General features: G+C 52.1%; 1 protein-coding gene across 1 annotated transcript in view; it reads right to left on the bottom strand.

Moving 5' to 3' along the window:
• GRIK3 (glutamate ionotropic receptor kainate type subunit 3) overlaps positions 1 to 26,815 on the bottom strand; it is a 131,579-nt gene that overhangs the window by 52,869 nt on the left and 51,895 nt on the right. Inside the window, exons 2-4 of the mRNA XM_054395289.1 lie at positions 4,130 to 4,306; positions 3,692 to 3,949; positions 1,866 to 2,047 (exon numbers count right to left, since the gene is read on the bottom strand). Of these exons, the coding sequence (XP_054251264.1) occupies positions 1,866 to 2,047; positions 3,692 to 3,949; positions 4,130 to 4,306 (617 nt within the window). The remainder of the gene's footprint in view (positions 1 to 1,865; positions 2,048 to 3,691; positions 3,950 to 4,129; positions 4,307 to 26,815) is intronic.

Raw genomic sequence — 26,815 nt, 5'->3', positions numbered from 1 at the left:
GCACATCTTCCCAACCTCTGAAACCAGCTTTTTCCTGAGTAAAAACACACTATAGAATACTGCTAGGTTGGGATCCATGGCTTTGGGTGCTGAAAAAAAACCTTCAGGCTGACAAAACCAGTCAGAAGGACTTTGAGAGACTTTCCCCCTAGTCCTCCCTCTCCTCCATCTTCCTCACTCCACACTCCCAGAGATGAGCAGAGCAGATGGCACAATAAACTATAATAAACTGCATCATAAATGAACAGCACCAAACAGCCAGCATGTTAAAATAATAGGCAGGAGACAATGAGTCCCTGATATTGCTTCCTTTAATAATCCCTCCCAGGCTTTCTGATTTCTCCCTTCATTTTGCATCAAGCAGGCTGCAAAGAGAAACCTCTTTCCATGTGCTGCTTGCTCAGCCCTTCAGGGGATTGATTTAATCTATGTGGTAGTGTCTTGCTGGGCTGATATGAGCAACACTTGCACTGCTGGTTTCCATGTGAGTGTGGTTTCCTTCGCCTTGTATTGATCCTGAGACCTCCGGGCAGGTGGAAATGAGGAGCTGAGGGGGAGCAGCAAACCTGCTGGTCTGAGGAAAATGCCAACAGAGGAACTTAGGGAGAAAGGAGAGAGACCACATGAATGGAAAATCACTGACATCTGGCTTAAAGTCCAAGAACTGCACAGGGTGCTCAGGAAGGGACAGAGGATGTCCCTCCTGGCTGCAGCAGTGAGATGCAGAGCTGTGTGCACCTCTGGGGACACAGCCTGACAAACCACCATGGCCAATACCTGCCCTGCAGTGTGGGCACTGGGTCACAAACCTGGGGCATGAAGCAGCAGAGAAGGGAAAGAAGATGCTGAAAAGCAGTGTGCATGGACAGCTGTGCAGGGCTGAGCGAGGAGTGACAGGAGGGACCCAGAGCACAGTCCTGCTGCTGCTGCTCCAGCTGGGGCTGGTGGGGAGCAGTGGCAGAGGGGCCACAGCCTGGGTTCAGTGTTGTGTCCCCCACAGTCCCTGGCACGTCTCCTCCAGGGACATGTGTCCCTTCTTACTAGTGGTTACAAAATCACAGAGTGCTTTGGGTTGGAAGGGACCCCTGAGGGTCACCTTATCCAACCTCCTGCAGCCAGCAGGTCCATCTCCAGCTAGGTTGGAGGTCCAACTGATCAGGCTGCCCAACAAGTTTGTCCTTGAACGTCTCCAGAGATGGGGCCTCAACCACCTCTCCGGGCAATCTGTTTCAATATTTCACCACCCTCAGTGTGAAGAACTTCCTCCTGATATCTAACTACTTTTGTGTCACTTTTTGGGCACTTCCAGTTTTCCAGTGAAAACCACATTTCCTGTAGCATCCTTCAAAGGTGCACCTGTTGTAGCTCTCAGTGGAGCTGTGGCCTGTGGACAGAGGCAAAGAGGCAGGTCTGGGCTGTCCCCTAGTGTGGCCACCCCATATGCATTACAGAACCACAGAATATATCTGCTTGGAGGAGAGTTCCAAGCTCATCCAGCCCACCCTTTGACCCAGCACTGAAAGGTCACCACTAAACCACATCCCTAAGCACCAGATCCACAGGCTGCCTGAACACCTCCAGGGATGGTGACTCCACCACTGCCCTGGGCTGCCCATTTCAATGTTTAAGAACCCTTTCAGCGAAGAAATATTTCCTAGCACCCAGCCTGAACCTCCCCTGGCACAGCTTGGAACCATTTCCTCCAACCCTCTTGCTTGCCACCAAGGAGCAGAGGCTGCCCCCTCCTCGCTCCAACCTCTGTAGAGAGCGATGAGGTCTTCCCTTCAGCCTCCAGCCTGACCTCAGATGCTCCTTGGAGGCTGTGTGCTCCCTGGGTGCCTCACCCCCCACCTCCCCCTGCTCACCTGCTTGAGGATCTGAGCTGCCATCAGGTGGCTGCAGTCGAAGATGATGCGGAATTCCCTGCCCCGCTTCATCTCCTTCAGCAGCGGCCGCGCGTCGTCCGTGTCCAGCGGCAGCTGCCGGATCTTCAGGCGGATGTTGTACCTCGAGGGGGCCATAATCAGCTCTTGCAGCCGGATGAGGCCTTCAGGCAGTGCACAGAGACAAACCCACAGCGTTACAGCAGCCCTGCCCTGGCGTCTGCAGCCGCACTGCTTAAAGCCTTCCCTGCGTCAGTCCGCGGGACGCGGTCACAGCTTCCCTCCCGCGGGTGGGCGTTGATAAAGGTGGCCCAAGGGCAAGGTGCCATGTGGCATCTTGGAATTGAGAGACTTAAATGTCAGTCATTAGCCACCCCCACCCCCCCCAGATATTTCCAGAGTAGACTGGCTTTTCCTGGTGTTTCCCTGCTGTCCCTGCATCCAGCTGTGGTAGAGCTGGGGTCTCTACACTGGGTGGCAAGAGGAGGAGAGCAGATCATGACATTTTCATAGACTCATAGAAGGGAAGGGACCTTAAAGACCATCTAGTTCCAATCTCCCTGCCATGGGTAGGGACACCTCCCACCAGCCCAGGTTGCTCAAGGCCTCATCCAGCCTTGAACACCTCCAGCAAAGGGGCATCCTTGACCTCCCTGGGCAACCTGTTCCAGTGTCTCACCAGCCTCACTGTAAAGAATTTCTTTCTGATCTCCAGTCTAAATCTGCTCTCCTCAAGCTTCAATCCGTTATCTCTTGTCCCTGCCCATGGCAGGGGGGTTGGAATTAGATGATCCTCGAGGTCCCTCCCAACCCTAACAATTCTATGATTCTGTCACTAGTTTGCTTTTAGGCAATGTGCCCTTGAGCAAGGACAGGATGTGACACTCAGCTGTGCACCAAGTGACAGTCTGCAGCACTTGCCATGCATGGCAGCAAAAGTGAATCTGCACCTTGGCTTCTGAAGAGCACAGCTCAGACCAGGCACTGAACCCCAGCCTGGAACTTTCTTGCTGCCCTCAGAACATATTTCTTTTTCCTGCAGAAGGCACAAAGCCACGCTGGCTGAGGCTAAGCTGGGATGATTGCTATCTAGTGTCACGAGAAGAAATTCAGCAGATGCCTGTTGCAGGGAGCAAGAGAGAAGCCTGTCCCTCTGCAGAGTGGAAGGAACACATTAGAATATGGCAGGGAGGGAACATACTGTGACCCACATTCACAAACCAGCAGTGTCAAACTGTGTTCTCATCAGCCCTCCCCTAAAGAAACCATTTGGTTTAGTGGAATGAGGTTGGACAGGCTCTCCAATGTGTCTTTTGTTCTAGGGGGGGTTTATCTCCAGTGCTGGGCAGTGCCATGCTTTGTGTAACCATCACCAGCTTCCTTTGGCAGCTCTGCTTTATCGAATTAGCCAGAAAACAAAACAACTTTCCAGAATTTCTTTTGCTTTTAGCTGGGAAACTGCACCCTCAATGCAGCCATAGACCGAGGGCTTTGCTTGTGCAGATGAGCACCACGGTGCCAAGCAGAGGTGGGCTGAGCTGGATCACCCCCATGGATAATTAATCCTCCCTTGGCCCTTTGTCAGCTGGGGTGGAGCTGAGGGTTCCCCACTTTCTAAATGCCTGATGAATTAAATGCTTCAGGAAGGATCCCAGGGCCCTCTACAACGCTCTCATGGGTGGCAGGGAACTGCTGTGTCCCTGGTTACTGCTCATTTTGTTCCTAAAAAGGTGCATAAAGAAAGTTCCTAAATGGGACCCAGCACAAAACATCTCCTGAGGTCCTCCTCCAAGCCCTTCAGTACCCACCTGTGCTGTCATCATAAACCACAGTGGCTGACCTCCACTTCAAGTACTGCACAAGGTCCAGAATTGCATGGCTGAGGGAAGCATAGTCAGGGTAGAGGTTGACATAGAAAGTGTCCTTGTTATCCAAAGGGTGATGCTTCCATCGAAGCTGTATGTGAGGAACTTCCAGGGCATTGCAGATGGACTGGACAGCATTGGTACAGGAACCTTGGGAAGGTCCAAATATTGCTACCACCCCCAGAGCGAGCTGGTCACAGGCTGGAAGAGGAAGGGAAGGAAGGGAAGGATGCTATCAGTGAAGGATGGGTGAGCCTGGGAGGAGCTGTGGGCACAATGAGCTCCTTCTTGGGCAGTAGATGGACAGAGAAGCTTCTGGACACTCTTAGGTGTGAGGCAGAGAGAGGAGGAAAGCTGCTGAGCAGTGTGCTGTGCTCTTACCTTTCTTAGTTGCTTCAAAGCTGTCGTGGAAGTGTATCCTCTGGATGTCGTAGGTCAGTGTTGTGTTAGGCAGCAAAGTTCTGTTTCTGTTAATGATGTTGGCAGAAAACCTGAAGGCTTGCTCCTCAGCACTCATAACCTGTGTGTTGGGGCCATCTGCATACTCAAAGATCCCTCCTGCAAGACAAGACCAAACCAGCATTAAGCAACACCAAGCTGGATTCATAATCTTATGGAGCAAGGAGGAGAAAACTCTGGGACAGAGCTGTGACATTTGCAGGCTGAAGAAGGTTTGCTCCAGGACACTTCCTAGGCTGAAATAAAGACACCCCAACATTTGGTCCAAGGGAGCATTCAGGGCAATAGGGGACAGATTTAAAGTCTTGGACTGTCTTTATTAGACAGAAGAGTGGCTTCCCATAAAACTTCAGGACAAGACCCTGGGAAGCAGGGACAGGCTCAATGCTTGGCCTTGGACATGCTCCAAGTTTGTGCTTGGAGGATTTGCTGTGGTACAAAGCTGCCACTGCCCTTCCCTCCCTGCCATGCTGAGCTCCTTCCCACCTTGTCCACCCACCCCCAGGTCCTCACGTGGGAGGCAGGCAGTGCAGCACTGCTGCTGGCTATTTTTAGTGCCCTTCTCATCATCTATTGTTCCTCATGTTTCTGTTAGCCAAGTTCTTAATTCAGACCAGCAGAGACTTCTGAATTTGCCTCCCCTACAGCTTATCTGCTCAATAATGCAGGTCCTGCACACATGCTTGCCCATGTTCAGGAGCTGTTAATGCCATTACACCTCCCCAGGGGCGCCCAGCTCAGCTCTCACAACCACGGAGTTTCTTGGCTCTGTATCTGTGAGCCTTGTCCTCAGCTCCCCACTGACAGCCACCACAGGAGGTCGTTTGGTGCAGCTGTAAATTATGCAACTGCAAGCCCTTGTCACCAAGGTGTGGCCACCACCCTGTCCCCTCACAGAGCCAGGGAAGGACACAGAACCTTGCTCTGTGCCATTAAAAAGTAAAGCAGAATAATTAATGGATGAGCACAATAAGCAAGCACAAGCACTAACAGATGGTCTCTGGCTTCATTAGCAGAAGGAAAATCTTCCTCTTCAATTTAAGGTAGTCCAAAACTGTTCTGTTGTAGACAACAGATGTCTGCTGAGCCCCCCCAGCTTTCAAGCAACTGCATGAGTCTCCTCCAGGAGCCAGAACACATTCTCTGTCCTTTTGGTGGAGATTTGGTCTCAGCCAGGGGTGACGATTTGGCAAGAGCCAGGCTGACATTTCTGTTGACAACCAGATTCTGTGTGTCCTCCCAGGAACACAACCAAAGCCACATTCTGTGTGTCCTCCCAGGAGCATAACCACAGCCACATTCTGTGTGTCCTCCCAGGAGCATAACCACAGCCACACTCTGTGTGTCCTCCCAGGAACACAACCACAGCCACCCTCTGTGTGTCCTCCCAGGAACACAACCACATCCACCCTCTGTGTGTCCTCCCAGGAGCACAACCAAAGCCACATTCTGTGTGTCCTCCCAGGAACACAACCACAGCCACACTCTGTGTGTCCTCCCAGGAACACAACCACAGCCACCCTCTGTGTGTCCTCCCAGGAACACAACCACATCCACCCTCTGTGTGTCCTCCCAGGAGCACAACCAAAGCCACATTCTGTGTGTCCTCCCAGGAACACAACCACAGCCACATTCTGTGTGTCCTCCCAGGAACACAACCACAGCCACATTCTGTGTGTCCTCCCAAAAACACAACCACAGCCACATTCTGTGTGTCCTCCCAGGAACACAACCACAGCCACATTCTGTGTGTCCTCCCAGGAACACAACCACAGCCACCCTCTGTGTGTCCTCCCAAAAACACAACCACAGCCACCCTCTGTGTGTCCTCCCAGGAACACAACCACAGCCACCCTCTGTGTGTCCTCCCAAAAACACAACCACAGCCACCCTCTGTGTGTCCTCCCAGGAACACAACCACAGCCACATTCTGTGTGTCCTCCCAGGAACACAACCACAGCCACATTCTGTGTGTCCTCCAAAAACACAACCACAGCCACATTCTGTGTGTCCTCCCAGGAACACAACCACATCCACCCTCTGTGTGTCCTCCCAGGAGCACAACCAAAGCCACATTCTGTGTGTCCTCCCAGGAACACAACCACAGCCACACTCTGTGTGTCCTCCCAGGAACACAACCACAGCCACCCTCTGTGTGTCCTCCCAGGAGCACAACCAAAGCCACATTCTGTGTGTCCTCCCAGGAACACAACCACAGCCACACTCTGTGTGTCCTCCCAAAAACACAACCACAGCCACATTCTGTGTGTCCTCCCAGGAACACAACCAAAGCCACATTCTGTGTGTCCTCCCAGGAACACAACCACAGCCACACTCTGTGTGTCCTCCCAGGAACACAACCAAAGCCACATTCTGTGTGTCCTCCCAAAAACACAACCACAGCCACCCTCTGTGTGTCCTCCCAGGAACACAACCACAGCCACATTCTGTGTGTCCTCCCAGGAACACAACCACAGCCACCCTCTCTGTGTCCTCCCAAAAACACAACCACAGCCACCCTCTGTGTGTCCTCCCAGGAACACAACCACAGCCACCCTCTGTGTGTCCTCCCAAAAACACAACCACAGCCACATTCTGTGTGTCCTCCCAGGAACACAACCACAGCCACCCTCTCTGTGTCCTCCCAAAAACACAACCACAGCCACCCTCTGTGTGTCCTCCCAGGAACACAACCACAGCCACCCTCTGTGTGTCCTCCCAAAAACACAACCACAGCCACCCTCTCTGTGTCCTCCCAAAAACACAACCACAGCCACCCTCTGTGTGTCCTCCCAGGAACACAACCACAGCCACCCTCTGTGTGTCCTCCCAAAAACACAACCACAGCCACCCTCTGTGTGTCCTCCCAAAAACACAACCACAGCCACCCTCTGTGTGTCCTCCCAAAAACACAACCACAGCCACATTCTGTGTGTCCTCCAAAAACACAACCACAGCCACATTCTGTGTGTCCTCCCAGGAGCACAACCACAGCCACACTCTGTGTGTCCTCCCAGGAACACAACCACAGCCACACTCTGTGTGTCCTCCCAGGAACACAACCACAGCCACACTCTGTGTGTCCTCCCAGGAACACAACCACAGCCACATTCTGTGTGTCCTCCCAAAAACACAACCACAGCCACCCTCTGTGTGTCCTCCCAAAAACACAACCACAGCCACCCTCTGTGTGTCCTCCCAAAAACACAACCACAGCCACCCTCTGTGTGTCCTCCCAGGAACACAACCACAGCCACATTCTGTGTGTCCTCCCAGGAACACAACCACAGCCACCCTCTCTGTGTCCTCCCAAAAACACAACCACAGCCACCCTCTGTGTGTCCTCCCAGGAACACAACCACAGCCACCCTCTGTGTGTCCTCCCAAAAACACAACCACAGCCACATTCTGTGTGTCCTCCCAGGAACACAACCACAGCCACCCTCTCTGTGTCCTCCCAAAAACACAACCACAGCCACCCTCTGTGTGTCCTCCCAGGAACACAACCACAGCCACCCTCTGTGTGTCCTCCCAAAAACACAACCACAGCCACCCTCTGTGTGTCCTCCCAAAAACACAACCACAGCCACCCTCTGTGTGTCCTCCCAAAAACACAACCACAGCCACCCTCTGTGTGTCCTCCCAGGAACACAACCACAGCCACATTCTGTGTGTCCTCCCAAGAACACAACCACAGCCACCCTCTGTGTGTCCTCCCAGGAACACAACCACAGCCACCCTCTGTGTGTCCTCCCAGGAACACAACCACAGCCACCCTCTGTGTGTCCTCCCAAAAACACAACCACAGCCACCCTCTGTGTGTCCTCCCAAAAACACAACCACAGCCACCCTCTGTGTGTCCTCCCAAAAACACAACCACAGCCACATTCTGTGTGTCCTCCCAAAACACAACCACAGCCACATTCTGTGTGTCCTCCCAGGACACAACCACAGCCACACTCTGTGTGTCCTCCCAGGAACACAACCACAGCCACACTCTGTGTGTCCTCCCAGGAACACAACCACAGCCACCCTCTGTGTGTCCTCCCAGGAACACAACCACAGCCACACTCTGTGTGTCCTCCCAGGAACACAACCACAGCCACACTCTGTGTGTCCTCCCAGGAACACAACCACAGCCACCCTCTGTGTGTCCTCCCAGGAACACAACCACAGCCACCCTCTGTGTGTCCTCCCAAAAACACAACCACAGCCACCCTCTGTGTGTCCTCCCAAAAACACAACCACAGCCACACTCTGTGTGTCCTCCCAGGAACACAACCACAGCCACATTCTGTGTGTCCTCCCAAAAACACAACCACAGCCACCCTCTGTGTGTCCTCCCAAAAACACAACCACAGCCACCCTCTGTGTGTCCTCCCAGGAACACAACCACAGCCACACTCTGTGTGTCCTCCCAAAAACACAACCACAGCCACATTCTGTGTGTCCTCCCAGGAACACAACCACAGCCACACTCTGTGTGTCCTCCCAGGAGCACAACCACAGCCACACTCTGTGTGTCCTCCCAAAAACACAACCACAGCCACACTCTGTGTGTCCTCCCAGGAGCACAACCACAGCCACACTCTGTGTGTCCTCCCAAAAACACAACCACAGCCACACTCTGTGTGTCCTCCCAGGAGCACAACCACAGCCACCCTCTGTGTGTCCTCCCAGGAACACAACCACAGCCACACTCTGTGTGTCCTCCCAAAAACACAACCACAGCCACATTCTGTGTGTCCTCCCAAAAACACAACCACAGCCACCCTCTGTGTGTCCTCCCAAAAACACAACCACAGCCACATTCTGTGTGTCCTCCCAAAAACACAACCACAGCCACCCTCTGTGTGTCCTCCCAAAAACACAACCACAGCCACACTCTGTGTGTCCTCCCAGGAGCACAACCACAGCCACACTCTGTGTGTCCTCCCAAAAACACAACCACAGCCACACTCTGTGTGTCCTCCCAAAACACAACCACAGCCACACTCTGTGTGTCCTCCCAGACACAACCACAGCCACACTCTGTGTGTCCTCCCAGGAACACAACCACAGCCACACTCTGTGTGTCCTCCCAGGACACAACCACACCACCTCTGTGTGTCCTCCCAAAAACACAACCACAGCCACACTCTGTGTGTCCTCCCAAAAACACAACCACAGCCACACTCTGTGTGTCCTCCCAGGAACACAACCACAGCCACACTCTGTGTGTCCTCCCAAACACAACCACAGCCACATCTGTGTGTCCTCCAAACACAACCACAGCCACACTCTGTGTGTCCTCCCAGGAACACAACCACAGCCACACTCTGTGTGTCCTCCCAAAAACACAACCACAGCCACACTCTGTGTGTCCTCCCAAAACACAACCACAGCCACACTCTGTGTGTCCTCCCAGGAACACAAACACAGCCACACTCTGTGTGTCCTCCCAGGAGCACAACCACAGCCACACTCTGTGTGTCCTCCCAAAAACACAACCACAGCCACACTCTGTGTGTCCTCCCAAAAACACAACCACAGCCACACTCTGTGTGTCCTCCCAGGAACACAACCACAGCCACACTCTGTGTGTCCTCCCAGGAACACAACCACAGCCACACTCTGTGTGTCCTCCCAAAAACACAACCACAGCCACATCTGTGTGTCCTCCCAAAACACAACCACAGCCACACTCTGTGTGTCCTCCCAGGAACACAACCACAGCCACACTCTGTGTGTCCTCCCAAAAACAACCACACAGTCCCCAAACACCCACCACTTCTGTGTGTCCTCCCAGGAACACAACCACAGCCACACTCTGTGTGTCCTCCCAGGAACACAACCACAGCCACACTCTGTGTGTCCTCCCAAAAACACAACCACAGCCACCCTCTGTGTGTCCTCCCAAAAACACAACCACAGCCACACTCTGTGTGTCCTCCCAAGAACACAACCACAGCCACCCTCTGTGTGTCCTCCCAAAAACACAACAACAGCCACACTCTGTGTGTCCTCCCAAAAACACAACCACAGCCACATTCTGTGTGTCCTCCCAGGAACACAACCACAGCCACATTCTGTGTGTCCTCCCAAAAACACAACCACAGCCACATTCTGTGTGTCCTCCCAGGAACACAACCACAGCCACACTCTGTGTGTCCTCCCAAAAACACAACCACAGCCACATTCTGTGTGTCCTCCCAAAAACACAACCACAGCCACACTCTGTGTGTCCTCCCAAAAACACAACCACAGCCACACTCTGTGTGTCCTCCCAAAAACACAACCACAGCCACATTCTGTGTGTCCTCCCAGGAACACAACCACAGCCACATTCTGTGTGTCCTCCCAGGAGCACAACCACAGCCACATTCTGTGTGTCCTCCCAAAAACACAACCACAGCCACATTCTGTGTGTCCTCCCAAAAACACAACCACAGCCACCCTCTGTGTGTCCTCCCAAAAACACAACCACAGCCACACTCTGTGTGTCCTCCAAAAACACAACCACAGCCACACTCTGTGTGTCCTCCCAAAACACAACCAAGCACCCTCTGTGTGTCCTCCCAAAACACAACCACAGCCACCCTCTGTGTGTCCTCCCAAAACACAACCACAGCCACCCTCTGTGTGTCCTCCCAGGAACACAACCACAGCCACCCTCTGTGTGTCCTCCCAAAAACACAACCACAGCCACCCTCTGTGTGTCCTCCCAAAAACACAACCACAGCCACACTCTGTGTGTCCTCCCAAAAACACAACCACAGCCACACTCTCTGTGTCCTCCCAAAAACACAACCACAGCCACCCTCTGTGTGTCCTCCCAGGAACACAACCACAGCCACACTCTGTGTGTCCTCTCAGGAACACAACCACAGCCACACTCTGTGTGTCCTCCCAAAAACACAACCACAGCCACACTCTCTGTGTGTCCTCCCAGGAACACAACCACAGCCACATTCTGTGTGTCCTCCCAGGAGCACAACCACAGCCACACTCTCTGTGTCCTCCCAGGAGCACAACCACAGCCATGGGCTGAGTGTCCCACAGTGGAGTGATGCTTGGAAGTTGTCACAGCAAAGGTGCCAAGGACCTTGAAGAAGGCTTTGACTTTTCTGCTCTTCATGAATGTGCCCTTGTGGCCAAGAGGGCCAATGGGATCCTGGGGTGCAGTAAGAAGAATGTGGCCAGCAGATCCAGGGAGGTTCTGCTCCCCCTCTACTCTGCCCTAGTGAGACCTCACCTGGAATATTGCATCCAGTTCCAGGCTCCCCACTTCAAGAGGAACAGGGATCTGCTGAAGAGAGTCCAACAGAGAGCTACAAGGATGAGGAAGGGATTGGAGCACTGCTTGGTGAGGAGAGGCTGAGAGACCTGGGGCTGGTTAATCTGGAGAGAAGACTGAGAGGGGATCTAATAAATGTCTATAAATAATCTGAGGGCTGGGTATCAGGAAGGAAGGGACAGGGACAGGGACAGCCTCTGCTCAGTTGTGCCCTGGGATAGGACAAAGGGCAATGGATGGAAACTACAGAACAGGAAGTTCCACCTCAATATAAGGAGGAACTGATTTATTTTAAGGGTCACAGAGCACTGGAGCAGGCTGCCCAGAGAGGTTGTGGAGTCTCCTTCTCTGGAGACTTTCAAGCCCTGTCTGGATGTGTTCCTGTGAGACCTGCACTAGATTCTATGGTTCTGCTCTGGCAGGGGGGTTGGACTCAATATCCTGAGGTTCTTTCCAATCCCTAACATCCTGTGATCCTGTGATCATGACAAATCACTTCCCTCCTCTTCCCCTGCAGGCTGTGGGTGTCTGTGTCCCTGGCTGTGGAGTGAGTGTGGCAGTGAGTGTACAATCAGAACCATCCTGCAACATTTGAGCTGTTCACCACATGTCTCTGGCAGACAAAAATCTTTCTGATCCCAGCACTGACTTTGGTAATAGTGAGAAAAATAAAGAAAAAGAGGCTGGATGCTCATCCTGGAGGCCCATCCCAATCCATGCAGTCTTCAGCAAGTCATTCTTGACCAGGTTTTAATCCAGAAGGCCTGGCAGGAGCCCAACTGCCCAAGTGCCTCGCTCTCACTGGATCATCCCCAAACACTTCATTATTGATCAGTGCAAGGAAAGTTCTTCACCCTTATCAGAGTCTGCAGATGCTGATAGCACGATCTACGTTTCTTAGGGCAGAGAAAGTTCATGCAAAAGATTAGAGCAGAAGCAGTCACCAAAAACTGAAGTGAGTGTGAGACACATCCCTGTCTCTCTGTTTGAAACTTTTCTGTCCAGAGCATTTTAGGAAGGGATTTTGGGTTTGTTTTGTTTTGTTTTCCAGCACCAGCCTGAAGTGATAACTGGATTCATGTTATATTGATTATCAGCTGGCTGACATCAGGCTTCCTCCTAGCCCAGAGCTTTCAGGGCTCCTTTGGAGCATGTCTTATTATCATAGATCATAGAAGGACTGGCCATGTGGATTACTGGGGTTTGATCCCAAATAAATTCCCATGCCAAACATCCAACTGGATGCCAGAGGCTACCCAATACCTTGAGCGTAGTGCCAGGCAGTGAGGAGGCAGAGGGCAGGAGTGATGGATTCCTGGTGGCACTGCTGGCTGCTGAGTGTTCTGGGGAGATGTGGAAACCACCCCAGCTGCCAAGGAGCTGAAGAGCAGCCACCACACACACCAGCCTGCTGGGTCCTCAGACACTTGGGGGATGGGGAGCAGGGTCTGGGCACAGCCAGTCCCCCAGCCCCTCTCCTGGCACACTGCTGGCCCTCTTGGCTTTGTTCCTCTCCTTCAGAGATGTTCATTCTGATCATTATTTAAAGAGCCTAATAACCAGCTTGAAACAGCTGATTAATGCATAATCTTCATCATGATTACATAGCATAACTGGCATTAATTTGAAAAGCCAGCTAATTATGAAAATAATTGTTACAGCTTCTCCATTTGTGCAAAATGGAGAGCATCAACTTGAGCTATTGGGAGGCTGAGGGATGTGACATCAGCTGGCTGATCACCAGGCTGGAGGGGAGACCCTGTGTGCCCCCTGCAGCCCTCAGCAGGAAGGATGAAGCAGTGCAAGGCTGGGCAATCTGCTGCAGAGGACAAACAGACTGGGTCAGCTCTCCTTGTGCTTCCCAGAGAGACTGCTCCCATGTGGGTCTTGTAACAGGGACCTCCCTGTGGCTTTGCTCTTGTGAAAGGACAGAAAGTCAATGGGCTCTACAAAGCCACCAACAAAGCAGTTTCCACTTCTCTAGACTGCCTTTAAACATGTTTCTGAGACAGTAAAGCTAAAGCCCTTCAGTGCTGCTGTCTCTCTCTAAACCATTTCTGCCTCTGCCCTGTGTTTGAACTTTTCCCACATGTAGGGTGGTTAATGGATGCTGCCCACCTGACCTGATGCTAAAAATCCACTTCTCAGTCTTGCCTCTGTCTGTTCAGGTCCCAGCTTCTCCTTCCTTCCTTCCCTCTTCCCCTCCCATGGCTTTGCAGGCAGTTACAAGAGAGTGCTGAGCTCTGTCCTGCTCTGTCCTCCTGAGGTTCAGGAGAAGATTTGCTGCCTGATTTACCCAGGGAGGGTTGGTGCTGTTTCCCTCACCCATCAGTGAGCCCACAGACTCCCTGCTGCAGTGCCATGTGCTGGTCACACACAGGAAGGTTTAGCAGCTTCAGGCTGAGTTTGCTGCCACATCTGTTTTTCCCTGAAAACCTTCTTTTTATGCCCTGTTTGTAGTGCAGTGGGGACCCAGCCTGGGACTCAGCCATCGATATCTGCTCAGGTGGGAGAGGATCAAAAGCTACCAGCCCTGACTTTTACATGGGTTTGATGGAGTCATTCATTATTACACCTGACTTGGCTTTTAAATATCCATCACCAGGCAGGTTAAATAATTCTCAGTGGTCTTTTACCTCTAAAGCAGGCTAATTGCTCTCCAGAGAATGTCAATCAGCATATGGGAAAACAGCCTAATTAGAACCAACTTCACATCTTATTACCTTATGTTATTTTATTTGATGACCACTGATGGTGCTGCAGGGGTGGGGAGGTTTAAAAATTCCAACTGAGGATCCAAAGCAAATGCCTGAAACTCTCCTTTTAGCTCCAGATCAGAAGAGCAACAGCCCCAGGCAGGAGGTTGGTCCTGGGTGTCCAGGGAGGTTTGGCTGCAAAACACAAAGGATCTAGCTCTGAGCAGCAGAAAATTCATCTCTGTCCAGGGCACAAGCTGGATCCCAGGCAACTCCTCAAATCCCACTGATGCCAATCAGCACCAGCCCAAGTCTGTCTGCTTGGAGCAAAAGCACAGTGCACTCCTCCATCCCCAAGTGATGACACTGGAGGATCTTTTCTCTCCAGTATCAGGAGATAGAGCAAGAGGAAATAGCCTGAAGTTGTGCCAGGGGAGGCTTAGGTTGGAAATGAGGAAAAATTACAGAAAGAGTGGTCAGGCACTGGAACAGGCTGCTCAGGGAGGTGGTGGAGTCACCACCCCTGGAGGTGTTCAAGAAACGTGTGACCATGGCACTTTGGGACCATGGTTGAGCGGCCACAGTGGTGTTGGGTTGCTGGTTGGACTGGGTGATCTCAGAGAGCTTTTCCAAGCAAAACAATTCTGTGATTCTATGGTCTCTGGAATGGCCCCAGGAGGGAGCCAGAAGGAAGCCCAGTGAACGGGGTGGGAATCCTGCTCCAGTGCCATGGCTGTGCAGACTTGAACACAACCTCAGCTATTTTTAGCGCTGTGGAGAGCTAAGTCAAGTACGTCCGAGTATTTTAGGTCTTCACTTTCTCCCCTCTTCCCCTTTTTTAACAAAACAAACAGCTTCATCCTCGGGAAGAGAATTCCAGCAGCCCTCAGTGTGTGGTGTGATCTCTTATCTTTTACTCCTTACAAAAGCAGGGAGTTACTTAGCGTTGAAGAACGACTCTTTCTGATAACACTTTTCTCTCCCCCGCTGACAGTGTTGTTAACACATTTAGACAGCTTTCTGACAGTCTCTTTCCATGTGACATCCTGCAAGAAATACTTGTTTTGAAATAGCTCTGGCTGAGGATGGAGCCAGGCTGAGCTCCTCCAGGGGCACCAGAGCTCCTGCCTCTGTCTCGCAGACCTCTGTGCCCAGGGATCTCTCCTTGCTGTGTTTTTCTCTGAGGTTACAAACTGCCTTCCTCGCTCAAGAGCAGGGCTGGCTGTGATGTGGCAATATCCTCTTCTGATGGGCTCTCTTCTGGGGCCAGTAGTAGCAAATGGGCTGATCCCAGTGCAAAGAATTTCGTGCCTGTCTCTCTAGGGTGCCACTCAGCAGCTTCCTGAGGGAGGAGGACAGGAGAGCCCTCCCTGGGAGCCCTTCCTCACCAAAGCTGCCTCAGCCCTGGGGAGCTTTGAGAATTGATGCTTCTGCTTATCTGACCAGTCCAGTGGAGAGAATTTCATTGTCATGGTCCAGGTCCCTTCAGAGCTGGTGTTTATACTGATAAAGAGAAATGAGGTAACACCAGTGGGAAGTAGAAGGAAGTTCACCAAAGCATGAGGTTGTGCACTGGGAGTGGAACTAAAACTCTAGAGCCTCCCAGCAGCAAGAGGCTGTTTGAGTCTGTAATAAAGCTGCAGTGAAAGTGAGGAAATCAGAGGGCAATGAGTATCAGCAGAACCAAAGGGAAAGCACTGACAGGTTTGGTCACAGGGATTCTCTCCCTGTGCTCTCCGCCGAGGAACTGCTGCCATAAACTACTCCACAAGCAGAGCTGGAGCTGGGTCCTGCTCAGGCAGGTGCTGAATGGAGCCCCTCTGCCTGAGGCTGATGCCAGCTGATGTCCTGCACACAAACCAGATCACCCTGGGTGAGGAAGGCAGCACTGAGGGGTGCCAGAGGCTCTCACCCTTCAGCACCTCCACATCCAAGAACCTCTTTTCCCACCCAGGAAACCCTCCTCACACAGTGGAGCTCTCTGCCCCTATCCTCCACAGGCTCCTGTTGCACTGCAGGTGCCAGACAGCAGCAGCCAGGGCTGTCCTCCCTGCCACAGGACCACAGGTGGGCTCAGGTGAAGGCAGTGAGCAGAACTTGCACATTTCTTGAAACAAAGCTTCTGGGGAGGAGCTGCAAGTGATTTCTTCGGCCTGTCAGTGGGTTTCTGATTCTGACAGAAGAATGGCACAGCAGGACCTGAGCTCTGTCTCCTGAAGCTGCTGCTGATCGTGCAGCAGCCCTGTCACTTCAGCCTGGCACTGATGGGAAGCAGCACAGCCACACTTCCACGGCAGTTGCAGGCTTCACAAACATGCAGCATGCAAGAGGGACCCTGCAAAAGCAACTGGCTGCTGCTGGCGGGCTTAGGCTGTCCCCTGCCCAGGGAAGTTGCTATCCCTTTGGATGCTAACTGCTACAAACCCAGGAGGAGGTTCTGGCTCTGGAGGAGGAGGATTAACCCCAGAGCCTGTGTGTCTGGGCTACTGAGGCTCACCCTGCTGCCTGTGCCCATGACAAGTTCCTTTTGTGAGAGCTGCCAACACACCAGACCTTTCCCCGAGCAGATGCTCCTCTGCTGGCAGCTTCCTGGCTCCCAGGCCCAGGCAATTCCCAGCTGTATCTTCTGAGGTTTGCTCTGCCCATGGAGCCCAGGAAATCCCTGCCCAGCTGTAGGCATGATCCCGTTTGATGTGATCAAGGAGTGATCCCATTCCCTGTGTCCACTATAGTGAGATGGAGCCAGTGCAGCCCCTCCATGGTGTGTCTGCCCCAGTGGCTGAGGGGAGCATGAGTGCCCCAGCTCCTAGTGCCAAATGTGCTCCCCAGCACCCTCCAGAAGAGGCAAGACGTGGTGCAGGGAAGGCTCTCCTGCTCTGCTTAAAATCCCTGTGAGCTCAGAGGAGGGACAGACACAGTGGAACTGCCAGTCCCCGAGGTGACCAAAGCTCCCTGTCTCCCCAACACCATCAAGCTGAGCCTGCATTAGCAGGAGGGTTGGGCCAGAAGATCTTCAGAAGTCACATCCAACCCTGGCCATGCTATGACCCTGGGATCAGAAATGAACCTGAGAATTGTGATTTCTGTCTCGACAGCCTCAAGGCACCACAGCTTCAGCCAGCATGGCCACACAGCCACCACCCTGAGACCCCAGCACAGGTTGAATTTCAGAGGGGCACTGTCCCAGTCCCCTGCCCACAGCCTGGCTCCCACCATGCTGCCTCTTGGGGGGTCCTGGGGACCTCACAGCAGCTGGCAGCAGGAGCTGATGGGCTGAGAAATGCTCCCAGCACAGCAAAAAGCCAGGTTCTGGCTGAATGACAGCAAAGGAAAGAATCCAGGCAGGAAATCAGAGATTCCAGAGGCAAGTGTCCCACAGGGAGGGATTTTCCCACCTGCTAGGACAGAGATCCCAGCGCAGCAGGCTGAGCTGTTCCCAGGAGACTTCATTGCCTTCTTTTCTGCTTTTGCTCCTGAATATGCAAGGCCCTCTTTGATTTGCAGTGTTATTAGGTACTTGGTGTCACAGGGGGTGACATTCCCTGCCTGTGTCAGAGCTGTTTAACAGCCGAGCAGTCAAGTGGCACAGAAATCCATTATTAATGCTTCTGCTTAAATTAACTGATTAAAAACACTGGAGCTAAAAACCTGTGTATCAGCACTTCACTGCCACTAAGCGAGGAATTAGTGGGATATGGCAGCCTGTTATTTAATGAGGAGTGGGTAGGGGATGGGCTGGGAAGCTCTGGGGGGCAGGAGCCGCTCTGTGGGTGCTTGGCACCCGGGGTTGTGATCCCAGTCAGGGGACTGCAGCTTGCAGAAAGAAACTTCTCCTGGTTTGCAACTCACAGAATCAACCAGGTTGGAAAAGACCTCAGAGATCATCAAGTCCAACTTATTACCTAACACCTCCTGACAACTAAACCCTGGCTCCAAGGGCCGCATCCAAGCTTTTTTTGAACACCTCCAGGGATGGTGACTCCACCACCTCCCTGGGTAGCACATTCCAATGGCCAATTACTCTTGCCAGGAAGAACTTTCTCCTCACCTCCAGCCTAAACTTCCCCTGGCACAGCTTGAGACTGTGTCCTCTTGTTCTGGTGCTGGTTGTCTGGGAGAAGAGACCAAACCCCTCCTGGCTACAACCTCCCTTCAGGTAGTTGTAGACAGCAATGAGGTCACCCCTGAGCCTCCTCTTCTCCAGGCTAAACCCCCCCAGCTCCCTCAGCCTCTCCTCACAGGGCTGTGCTCCAGACCTCTCCCCAGCCTCGCTGCCCTTCTGTGGACACCATCCAGTATCTCAAGGTCCTTCTTAAACTGAGGAGCCCAGAACTGGACACAGGACTCAAGGTGTGGTCTAATTGGCAGCTTGTCCTGTGCCCTGCCTGTGAAGGAGCTGCTCTGCTGTTGCTGTTTTACATCTGAGGAGTGTTTACCGTGACCCCAGCCCGGGGAGCGGATCAAAGCCTTCATCTGAGATCAAAGGCCTTCAGCAGTGCTACAGCAGAGAGGAATTACACTGCCAACAGATTTCTTAATGATATTTACATTTTTCATTTGCATAAGACACGACTAAAATGAAATGGGCATTTCTCCTTTACCCAGGCTCAATTAATTAAACAGCGATAGCAACAGCATAAGAGGGGAAAAAAAAAGGCACCACCACCACCAGGACCTCCCAGGAGTGGATTCCCATCAGGAGTAGGGTGATGAAAATGCCAGCAAACCTTTAATTTACCCAATATGCAGCTCACAGTGTGACCCAGACCTCCACAAGCTCCAACACAGCTTCTAAGCCAAGCAGGCAAAGATTGTTCTCATGTCTCCCAGTACAAACTGGAGCTGACTGGTTAATTTGTGGAGAAAAGGAACCAAACCAAACTCTCACTGTAAACTGAATGCAAGGTGTTGAAAACTGAAAATATTTTAGGGGGAAATAAGGCTCCATCCCAGTTCAACTGGAATTTGCAGACCTCTGGGCTCTGGGCTAAGGGAGCCCCAGTCCTGGGGGCTCCTTGGACATGCACAAAGCTGCTGGGACCAGGGGTGGGCTCTGCAGCTGGCATTGCCCATGGGCCTATGAAGACAGGATGAGAGAGTTGGGATTATTCAGTTTGGAGAAGGGAAGGCTCTGAGGAGACCTTATTATGGCCTTCCAATATCTGAAGGGGGCTACAAGAAAGCTGGGGAGGGACTTTTTAAGGCATTGGGTAACGATAGGGCTAGGGGGAATGGATCCAAGCTAGAGGAGGGGAGAGTTAGGTTAGACTTTAGAAAGAAGTTCTTCCCCATGAGGGTGGTGAGACACTGGCACAGGTTGCCCAGGAAGGTGGTGGAAGCCTCATCCCTGAAGGTTTTTAAGGCCAGGCTGGATGTGGCTGTGAGCAACCTGATCTAATGGAAAGTGTTCCTGCTGACAGCAGGGGGGTTGGAAGTGGCTGATCCTTGAGGTCCCTTCCAACCCTCATAATTCTATGATTCAAAGTTTGGGCTTCAGGGAGCAGAGCAGCCCAGTCTGAAACCCCCTAGGTAGGGATGGAGGAAAAGATTCATTCCTAAGGATAAGAACTGAAATGAGAATTGAAATGAGAATTGAAATGAGAATTGAAATGAGAATTGAAAGAGAATGAAATCCTTGCAGAGGAGGAGCAGAAACACTGACCCAAGAAGGGCTCAGCCTCGAATCTATGCAGCTTTGTCTGACCATGGTTCAAGTCCTCTGTCCATTTTCCTTCCCTACCATTTCCTAGCTCCTGTTTTTCCTGGAAATAGGAATATACCTGGGTCTGAACACAGAATAGAAGGTGTCCTGCAGCGAAATGGAGTCTTACACAAACCCTCAACCCAATTAAACTGACAATTCTTGCACGTTAATTAAAATCTTCCATATTCATTGCTAAGCCCCAGCTAATACCTGTTAATCCCCACCTGGCAGGTAGCATGGGATGTTAGGCTTCAGAAATCTAAATTGAAATCCTCCCCTTCCTTCCCAGTGTCACCCAAATCCAACTGATTGCTTCTCATTCTTGGGTTGACGCTTCCAAAAATAAATAAATAAATAAATAAACAAACAGAACTACAAATCAGGGACTGTAAGTGAGAAGCTGCAGCAAATGGCAAAGGCAGCCCTGCAAATATTGTGACATATTGTTTGGCATCTGCCCTAAATATTTAACAGCTCCCTTTTACAAGATTTTTATGCCACATGCTGGGAATTTGCTCCTGATAGATGCTGGATTTGATTGAGGAAATGGATTCCATTCAGGAGCTGGTGACCCCAGACCCCTCTCAGGCTCTTTGCTGTTGCCATCTCCTGGGTTTTGTTCCCCCTCTTTTTGAAAGGAAGCAGAGAAGGGGGGGGGGGAAGGCAAAACACAAACAAAACCAAAGATAAAAAGGAAGATTATGCTCTGCACCAAAACTAAACCCAGAGGATCCCTGTCTGGAAGTCATTGGAGCTGTTCTGCTTTACACCTTGCATAGGGAGCACCAAGTCCTGTGGACAAGGTCCAGTCACTATGGTGGTGTTAGGTCCTAGGCTGGACTTGATGGTCTCAGAGGTTTATTCCAGCCTCAATAATTCTCTGATTCTGTGAAACTTGTGTCTGCTTAATACCACCTACTCTCCACAGACAAACCACTGTGCAGGAAAAAAAAAAAAATCAAAGGTCTGTGACAGATCTCAACCAGTTTCCAAGTGCCAGGGCTCCAGGGATTCACTGCCCTGAGCTGCTGGTGCTCAGGGGCAGAAACTGGGAGGTGTAGAAACTGCTTCAGCCTCTTTATCTCCTGGTGTTGGTGTGGAGAGAGTGAGAAGAACCAGACTTGGGCAGGGAGCAGGAGGTATGGAAAGCAAGGGACTGCTTCAGGAGGGGCTTGGGGGCCACACTCCCTGTGCTGCTCCAGGATCCACTTGGGAAACATCCTCAGAGCCTGGTTTGGAGGAGATGGGGTTTCCCCCTCTCTCTTTATAGGCTGGAGATTAGGAGGAAGTTCTTCACAGAGAGAGAGATTTGCCATTGGAATGTGCTGCCCAGGGAGGTGGTGGAGTCACCATCCTTGGAGATGTTCAGGAGAAGCCTGGATGAGACACTTGGTGCCATGGTCTGGTTGATTGGATAGGGCTGGGTGATGGATTGGACTGGAGGATCTTGGAGGTCTCTTCCCTGGGTGGTTTCTCCTGGCTGACTGAGCAGAGAGGCAGAAACAGAGAGTGTTTGGGGCAGTGTGAGCAGGGAGGGGGTAGGCACTGCCTCTGCATGCCCCTAGTGTTTTGTGAGGAGAAAAAAACCTCAGGATTTTGTAGGAATTCCTTCCCAACCTACCTTGCCTAACATCCTTCACGGCAGGAAAGGTCTTCCTGGGGTAGGGATTTGGTAAACCTGCAATGTTCAAATGTTTCTGTGAATGGTTGGGTTTCCTTCTTTTATATTTTTATTATTATTATTATTTTTTCCCCATTTCTTAATTGTCAGTTCTGAGCACCCAGGGTAATTACAGCTGGAAGACTTGCTGACTTCAAAGCAGCACTTTATTCCAGGGAATGAAAGCAAAAAAAAGGGGATGACAAAAAGGACCTGGGTCTGAAAAATGCTTGCTTTATTTTTTTTTTTCCCCTGTCATCTGTAGCCTCAGTTTACAAACAGCTACAGACAGAGTGGGGGTGCAGAGGGATGTGCTGGACCTGCCTGGCAGCAGAGGGTTTTTACATTCCCCTAAATGATCAAAACCAGCCATTAAATGTCTTTTCCCATCTCATAAAAGCAAATGATGCAGTTGAAAGAGCAGCTTGTGCTGAGCTGTGCTCAGAGCCTTTGGCTGCATGCACTGCTGGCTCTTGGGCTCTCCAAGCCTGGCTGTGGCACAGGGTCCCCATCCTGGTGCTGGGCACTCTGCCTGTGCCCAGCCACCCTCCCAGCCTGCCTGGGATGGGCTTAGGTTGCTTCTGGTTTATGTTGCTTTTGGTGAGGTGTTGGAACAGGCTGCTCAGGGAAGTGGTGGAGTCACAGTCCCCCAAGAGGAGTAGATGTGGCACTCTGGGGCATGGTCTGGTGGAGGTGGTGGGTAGGAGGTTGGACTTGATGGTCTTAGGGGTCTTCTCCAAGCTTTTATGATTCTATGATCCCTCTACCCAAAGCCAAGTTCTGGCACATGGTGTGTGTGGAGCTGGGTGTTCACAGCAGGGTCCTGATCCCATCCATGCTGAGCTGTGGTGGGAAAAGGGATTTGGGTTGTGCCAGGAGAGGTGCCCAGACCCAAGTGCCATCCTGGGACTCCAGCTGCTCCTTACCAAGCACACTGCAGCACCCCAGTACAGGGCACCCTGTGACACCAGTCATGGCTCTCCCCTCCTGCTGCTGAAGAGGGGACAAGGAGCAAGTGCCATGCCCCCCACATCACCCCCCAGAGCTGGCAGCTGCTGCCCTGCAGTGCTGCCCCTGCCCCACTGACAGAGCTGAGCATGGTGCAGGGTGAACTGAAGCAAACCTGTGCTAAGGAAGCTGAATATTCAGTTTGCTCTTCACAAACTAAGTGAATCACACCTGACTGTGGGGAAATCATTAGTCTGGTAGCTGAGAAAAGGAGAAAGGTGAAGACCATTCCAGTTAGAGAGGAGGTGGGATAGGAGCTCCACTCAAATGCAATTAGTAATGCAGGTTAGTCACCCTGTGGTGCTTCACACCTTTGTCCTCAGGGACCATGGGTGGAACCACACCACTTGTTTCCCCACCAGTGACCCAAAGCCTTCGTCCTTCACACCAAACCCCACAAAGTTTTGGTGCTTTGTGACAGTCAGAGAATGGCTCAGGTTGGAAGGGACCTCAGAGATCATCCACTCCAACCTCCCTGCCACAGGCAGGGACACCTCCCAGCTAGACTCAGCCTCATCTGACCTGGCCTTGAGCACCCCCAGGGAGGAGGCTTCCTCAACCTCCTTGAGCAAACTATTCCAGAGCCACCAACCTTGTGTCAAAGAACTTCTCTCCAAGCTCCAGTCTAACCCCACTCTCCCTCAGCTTCAAACCATTTCCTCTTGGCCTGTCTCTAGACACCCTGATGAAAAGTCTCTCTGCAGCCTTCCTGTAGGATCCCTTCAGTACTGGAAGGCAGCTCTAAGGTCCCCCTGGAGCCTTCTCTTCTCCAGGCTGAGCAACCCCAGCTCCCTCAGCCTGTGTCACGGATTTATCATAGTGCTCAGTGTTTATTTAGAGCTGAGGACTCCGTTTCCTCAGCTGCAGCATTATGAATTACCAAGGATTATGTGTTCAGTGGCTCCTATTGATTCATGCAGAGCTAATTAATGAGATCCATCCCCCAGCCCTCAAGAGGAGCAGCAGCAGCACAGGTCTCGTTAGCACAAACCAGCAAACTGCTACTGGGAGCATGGAGGGTGGGGGCAGGTCTCTGGAAGGGTTAATGGGTTGATAGCCACTGATTGAAATCAAACTTCTTTTACAAACTCTGCAGCAGGCAGTGAAAAGGCAGCTGGGTGTTGCTGCCTTCTCATTGCCCTGCCCTGGGCAGGGCTATTTCTGCCTCCCTGAGGCAGCTGGAGCCTCTTTCAGAGCACTGAGAGGAAGCTGAGGAGCTGGAGGAGTGATCAGAGCATAAAGCAGAGCCATGGTTGGTGAACTTTATTTAGATGAAAGGAAAAGCCCAGTCTGTGGAGGTGACAGAGGAGTCAGCACCTTCTGCCAGCTCTGGAGCATGGCATAGCTAAAGAGAATCAGGATTTGGCCAGGCACTTGGAAAAGACTTGGAAAGCAGCTTGAGGCTGGGAGCTTCCTTTGCTGGCAGGAACAGAGCACTGCTGTGGTCAGAGTCCAGTGGGGACCACTCTGACCACAGCCTCTGTACCCTCCTGTCCCTGGCTCAGCCCTGGGGCTGTTGGGAGAGTGCCCAGGGTAAGAAGCTGCAGATGAGGCTGTGCAAGACAAACTGCTCTGCTTGGCTTCCCATGGGATGGTCAACCCTCCCTTTATTGCCTTTTTTTCCTTTTTTCTTTTTTTTTTTTTTTTCCTTCCATTTCTTTTGACTTCAGGTGAGTTGGCTTCTCCTCTGTACTGGTTGTGTGGCACAAACTGGGAGCTATAAACTGAGAGTAGCATGAATTCAATGGGAAAAAAAAATGATTTGATGCCAGTCAAGCAAGCTGGGGAGGAAGGGCCACTTGTGAGTGGGAGATGCAGAAAGAGCTTAAAACGCAGCTGAGCTGAATTTGACTTTAATTAAAAGCATGCTCAAGGAAGAGATTTGTGACAGGAAAGCTGAGGAGTGAAGGTTTCCCATTTCCCACCCTATTTATAAAGCAGTGAACAGGAGCTGGCATTCCTCCTCACCACAGTGGGTCTACAGGAAGCAGATTGTCTGAGGGGAAACCACACGAAATTGGGCAAAACAATCCCTCCCCCCCCTCAGAGGACAGCCCCAAGGAGGGCTACCACTGCCCTGCCTGGGCCACAGGGCTGAGCTGGGGGCACTGTCCCTGGCTGAGCCTCTCATTTACAGATGGCTGGGGCAGAGCTCCAGTGATAGCTTCAGATTCCAAATGCTGAGGGGAAACCTGAGATGAATCAGTCCAGCCGAGAGCAGGTTGGGAGAGGCTGCTGCAGACATTCCCCTCTGAAGTGCTGAGCAGCTGCTTTATGCTTTACTGTTCTCCTGGGGGGTGTGATACAGTTAAAGGCTGTTTGGAAGAGATGCTTCTAGCAGCTTCTAGCCCAGCAGAAAGTGGCACTCTGCTGGGCAGCAGCACATGGAGCTGGGGGAGCAAAGTGTTGGGTCAGTGCCTGCACCCTGTGCAAAGTCCTGAGTTCAGCCACTGAGAACAAATTGGTCCCAGTGACGTTCTGGGGTGTTGGGGAAAGCTGCAGGCACTGATCCCACTTCAGCAATTGTGTCACTGGTCAGTGTCCTCCTGCCCTGTGCTGCTTGGGGCAGCTGTGTGTGAGCAGCTGCTGGGCAGGACTGTGCTGAGCTCCAGGGGCTGCAGCGACAGTGGGCACCAAGTGGGCGTCCCTGCAGAGCTGTGGGGGCACCACCAGTGCCCTGTTACAGGCCAAGCTGGTGCCCAGCACAGTGGCTGGGCTTGGGGGGGGGTGGGTGTGGGGCTTCCCCATTGCACACATCCTGCTCTGTGCTGTGCTCTCCTAAAGCTGCTATCACAACCCAGCTGCTCTGCCAGGGTGAGCTTGCAGCCTGTCTGCTTCCTGGGATTCCCTTAATTAAAATAACCTCTTGGGGCTGTAATCATGAAAACAGAGGAGCTGGCATTGGAAATCAATAGCCTGATTTCTGGTCATGCTGTGGACCTTGCTGCTGGAATGTAGAAGTTATTATGCAGAAAAGATCTGCAATTAAAACTTGAAGTGAGGTGAGGCTCCTGCAGGCTCTTCCCTTTCTTGCCTCCATTCGTGGGCAAGTGCAGGGGGTGCAGTCCTTGCCCTCTCCTTTTTGGAGCAGGAGGTGGGCAGCTACTAGGATGTGCCCAGTCATGGAGATGACCTTGCCTTCTCCTGAGCAGTGGAGACCTCCAGGCTTTCCTCAGGTCCCTCTCAGGCACAGAACTCACACTGCACTTCTTGCAAGTGTTTCACTTCTTAAATCCTGTTTATGGAAGCACTTCAAGGCCTGACCTAAAGTCACATCTCACCAGACAACGAGTTGGAACAACCCAACTGCTTAGTGCTTCACTCAGCTTTGTAGTAGAAAGAGAACACTTGGGCTTTATAGTGGAAAGAGAAACCCCAGACACCAGCCAGCAGGTGAGGGAGACAGGATGTGACTTTTCAGACTTGCAGGTGCAGAGTTAAAGCCCAGGAGGGTGGCTCCTTGCCTGAGATCAGCAGCACCTCCTCCTGGTCCAGCCTTAGTACTCTGCCTGCCATGGGAGCCCTCCCTCCTGCCTTGCTGGTATGTCTTGGGTGTAGCTGGAGGATGGAGGCTGTGGGAGCTCTCCCCAGGGTGGCAGTGGGGAGAGGTTTCTAAGCTGATTGCTTGCCTCAGATGAAACAACAATGGGAGCAGGGAGGAAAACTGCTGCCAGGGTAGCACCTTGGCAGCTGGGGCACAGTCCTCCCTGCTGACAACTGAAGCAGCAGCCACTGCAGGGGGGCTTCCCCAGGGCTATATGGGAGGAACAAAGGGAAGAGAGGTGTCCCCAGGGAGAGCGGTCACCAGGGGAGGCTCTGCCTGGCCTCATGCTTGCTCTCAAATGCTTTCATTTTCAGGCAAGAGCTTCTGGCAACAGCCTGAGGACCCATGGGTGTTTCTTATCCTTGAGGAGAGGCAAATGTGGATGGGAAGCTGGGAGGAGAAGCTGTGCTTGATGCTAAAGCCTCCACTTCAGGGATATTTCCTAAGGAAAAGCAACTGAGGTCATTGAGCAAATGCTAGAAGGGGAAGCTGTCAACTGCACCAGCAAAGAGCCTTCCTGCTCAGCACCATGGGGTTCTGGCACTGAGCCTTTGCAGCTCTTCTCTCTCAAACAAGGCTTTCAGGTGCTAGCACAATCCCTTCAGATGTCCCTGCCTTGTGAAAGGGTCTGGTGATGAGAGAGGCTTTGTGATGATGAGCTGGAACTCAAACTGGATTTGTAACTGAAAGCATTAGGAAAAGGACCAGGACTTTGGAACT

The sequence above is a fragment of the Indicator indicator genome, chromosome 33 (genome assembly GCF_027791375.1).
Source record: "Indicator indicator isolate 239-I01 chromosome 33, UM_Iind_1.1, whole genome shotgun sequence".
Classification (NCBI taxonomy): Eukaryota; Metazoa; Chordata; class Aves; order Piciformes; family Indicatoridae; genus Indicator; species Indicator indicator.
This window is presented reverse-complemented; position numbering and strand designations above follow the sequence as displayed.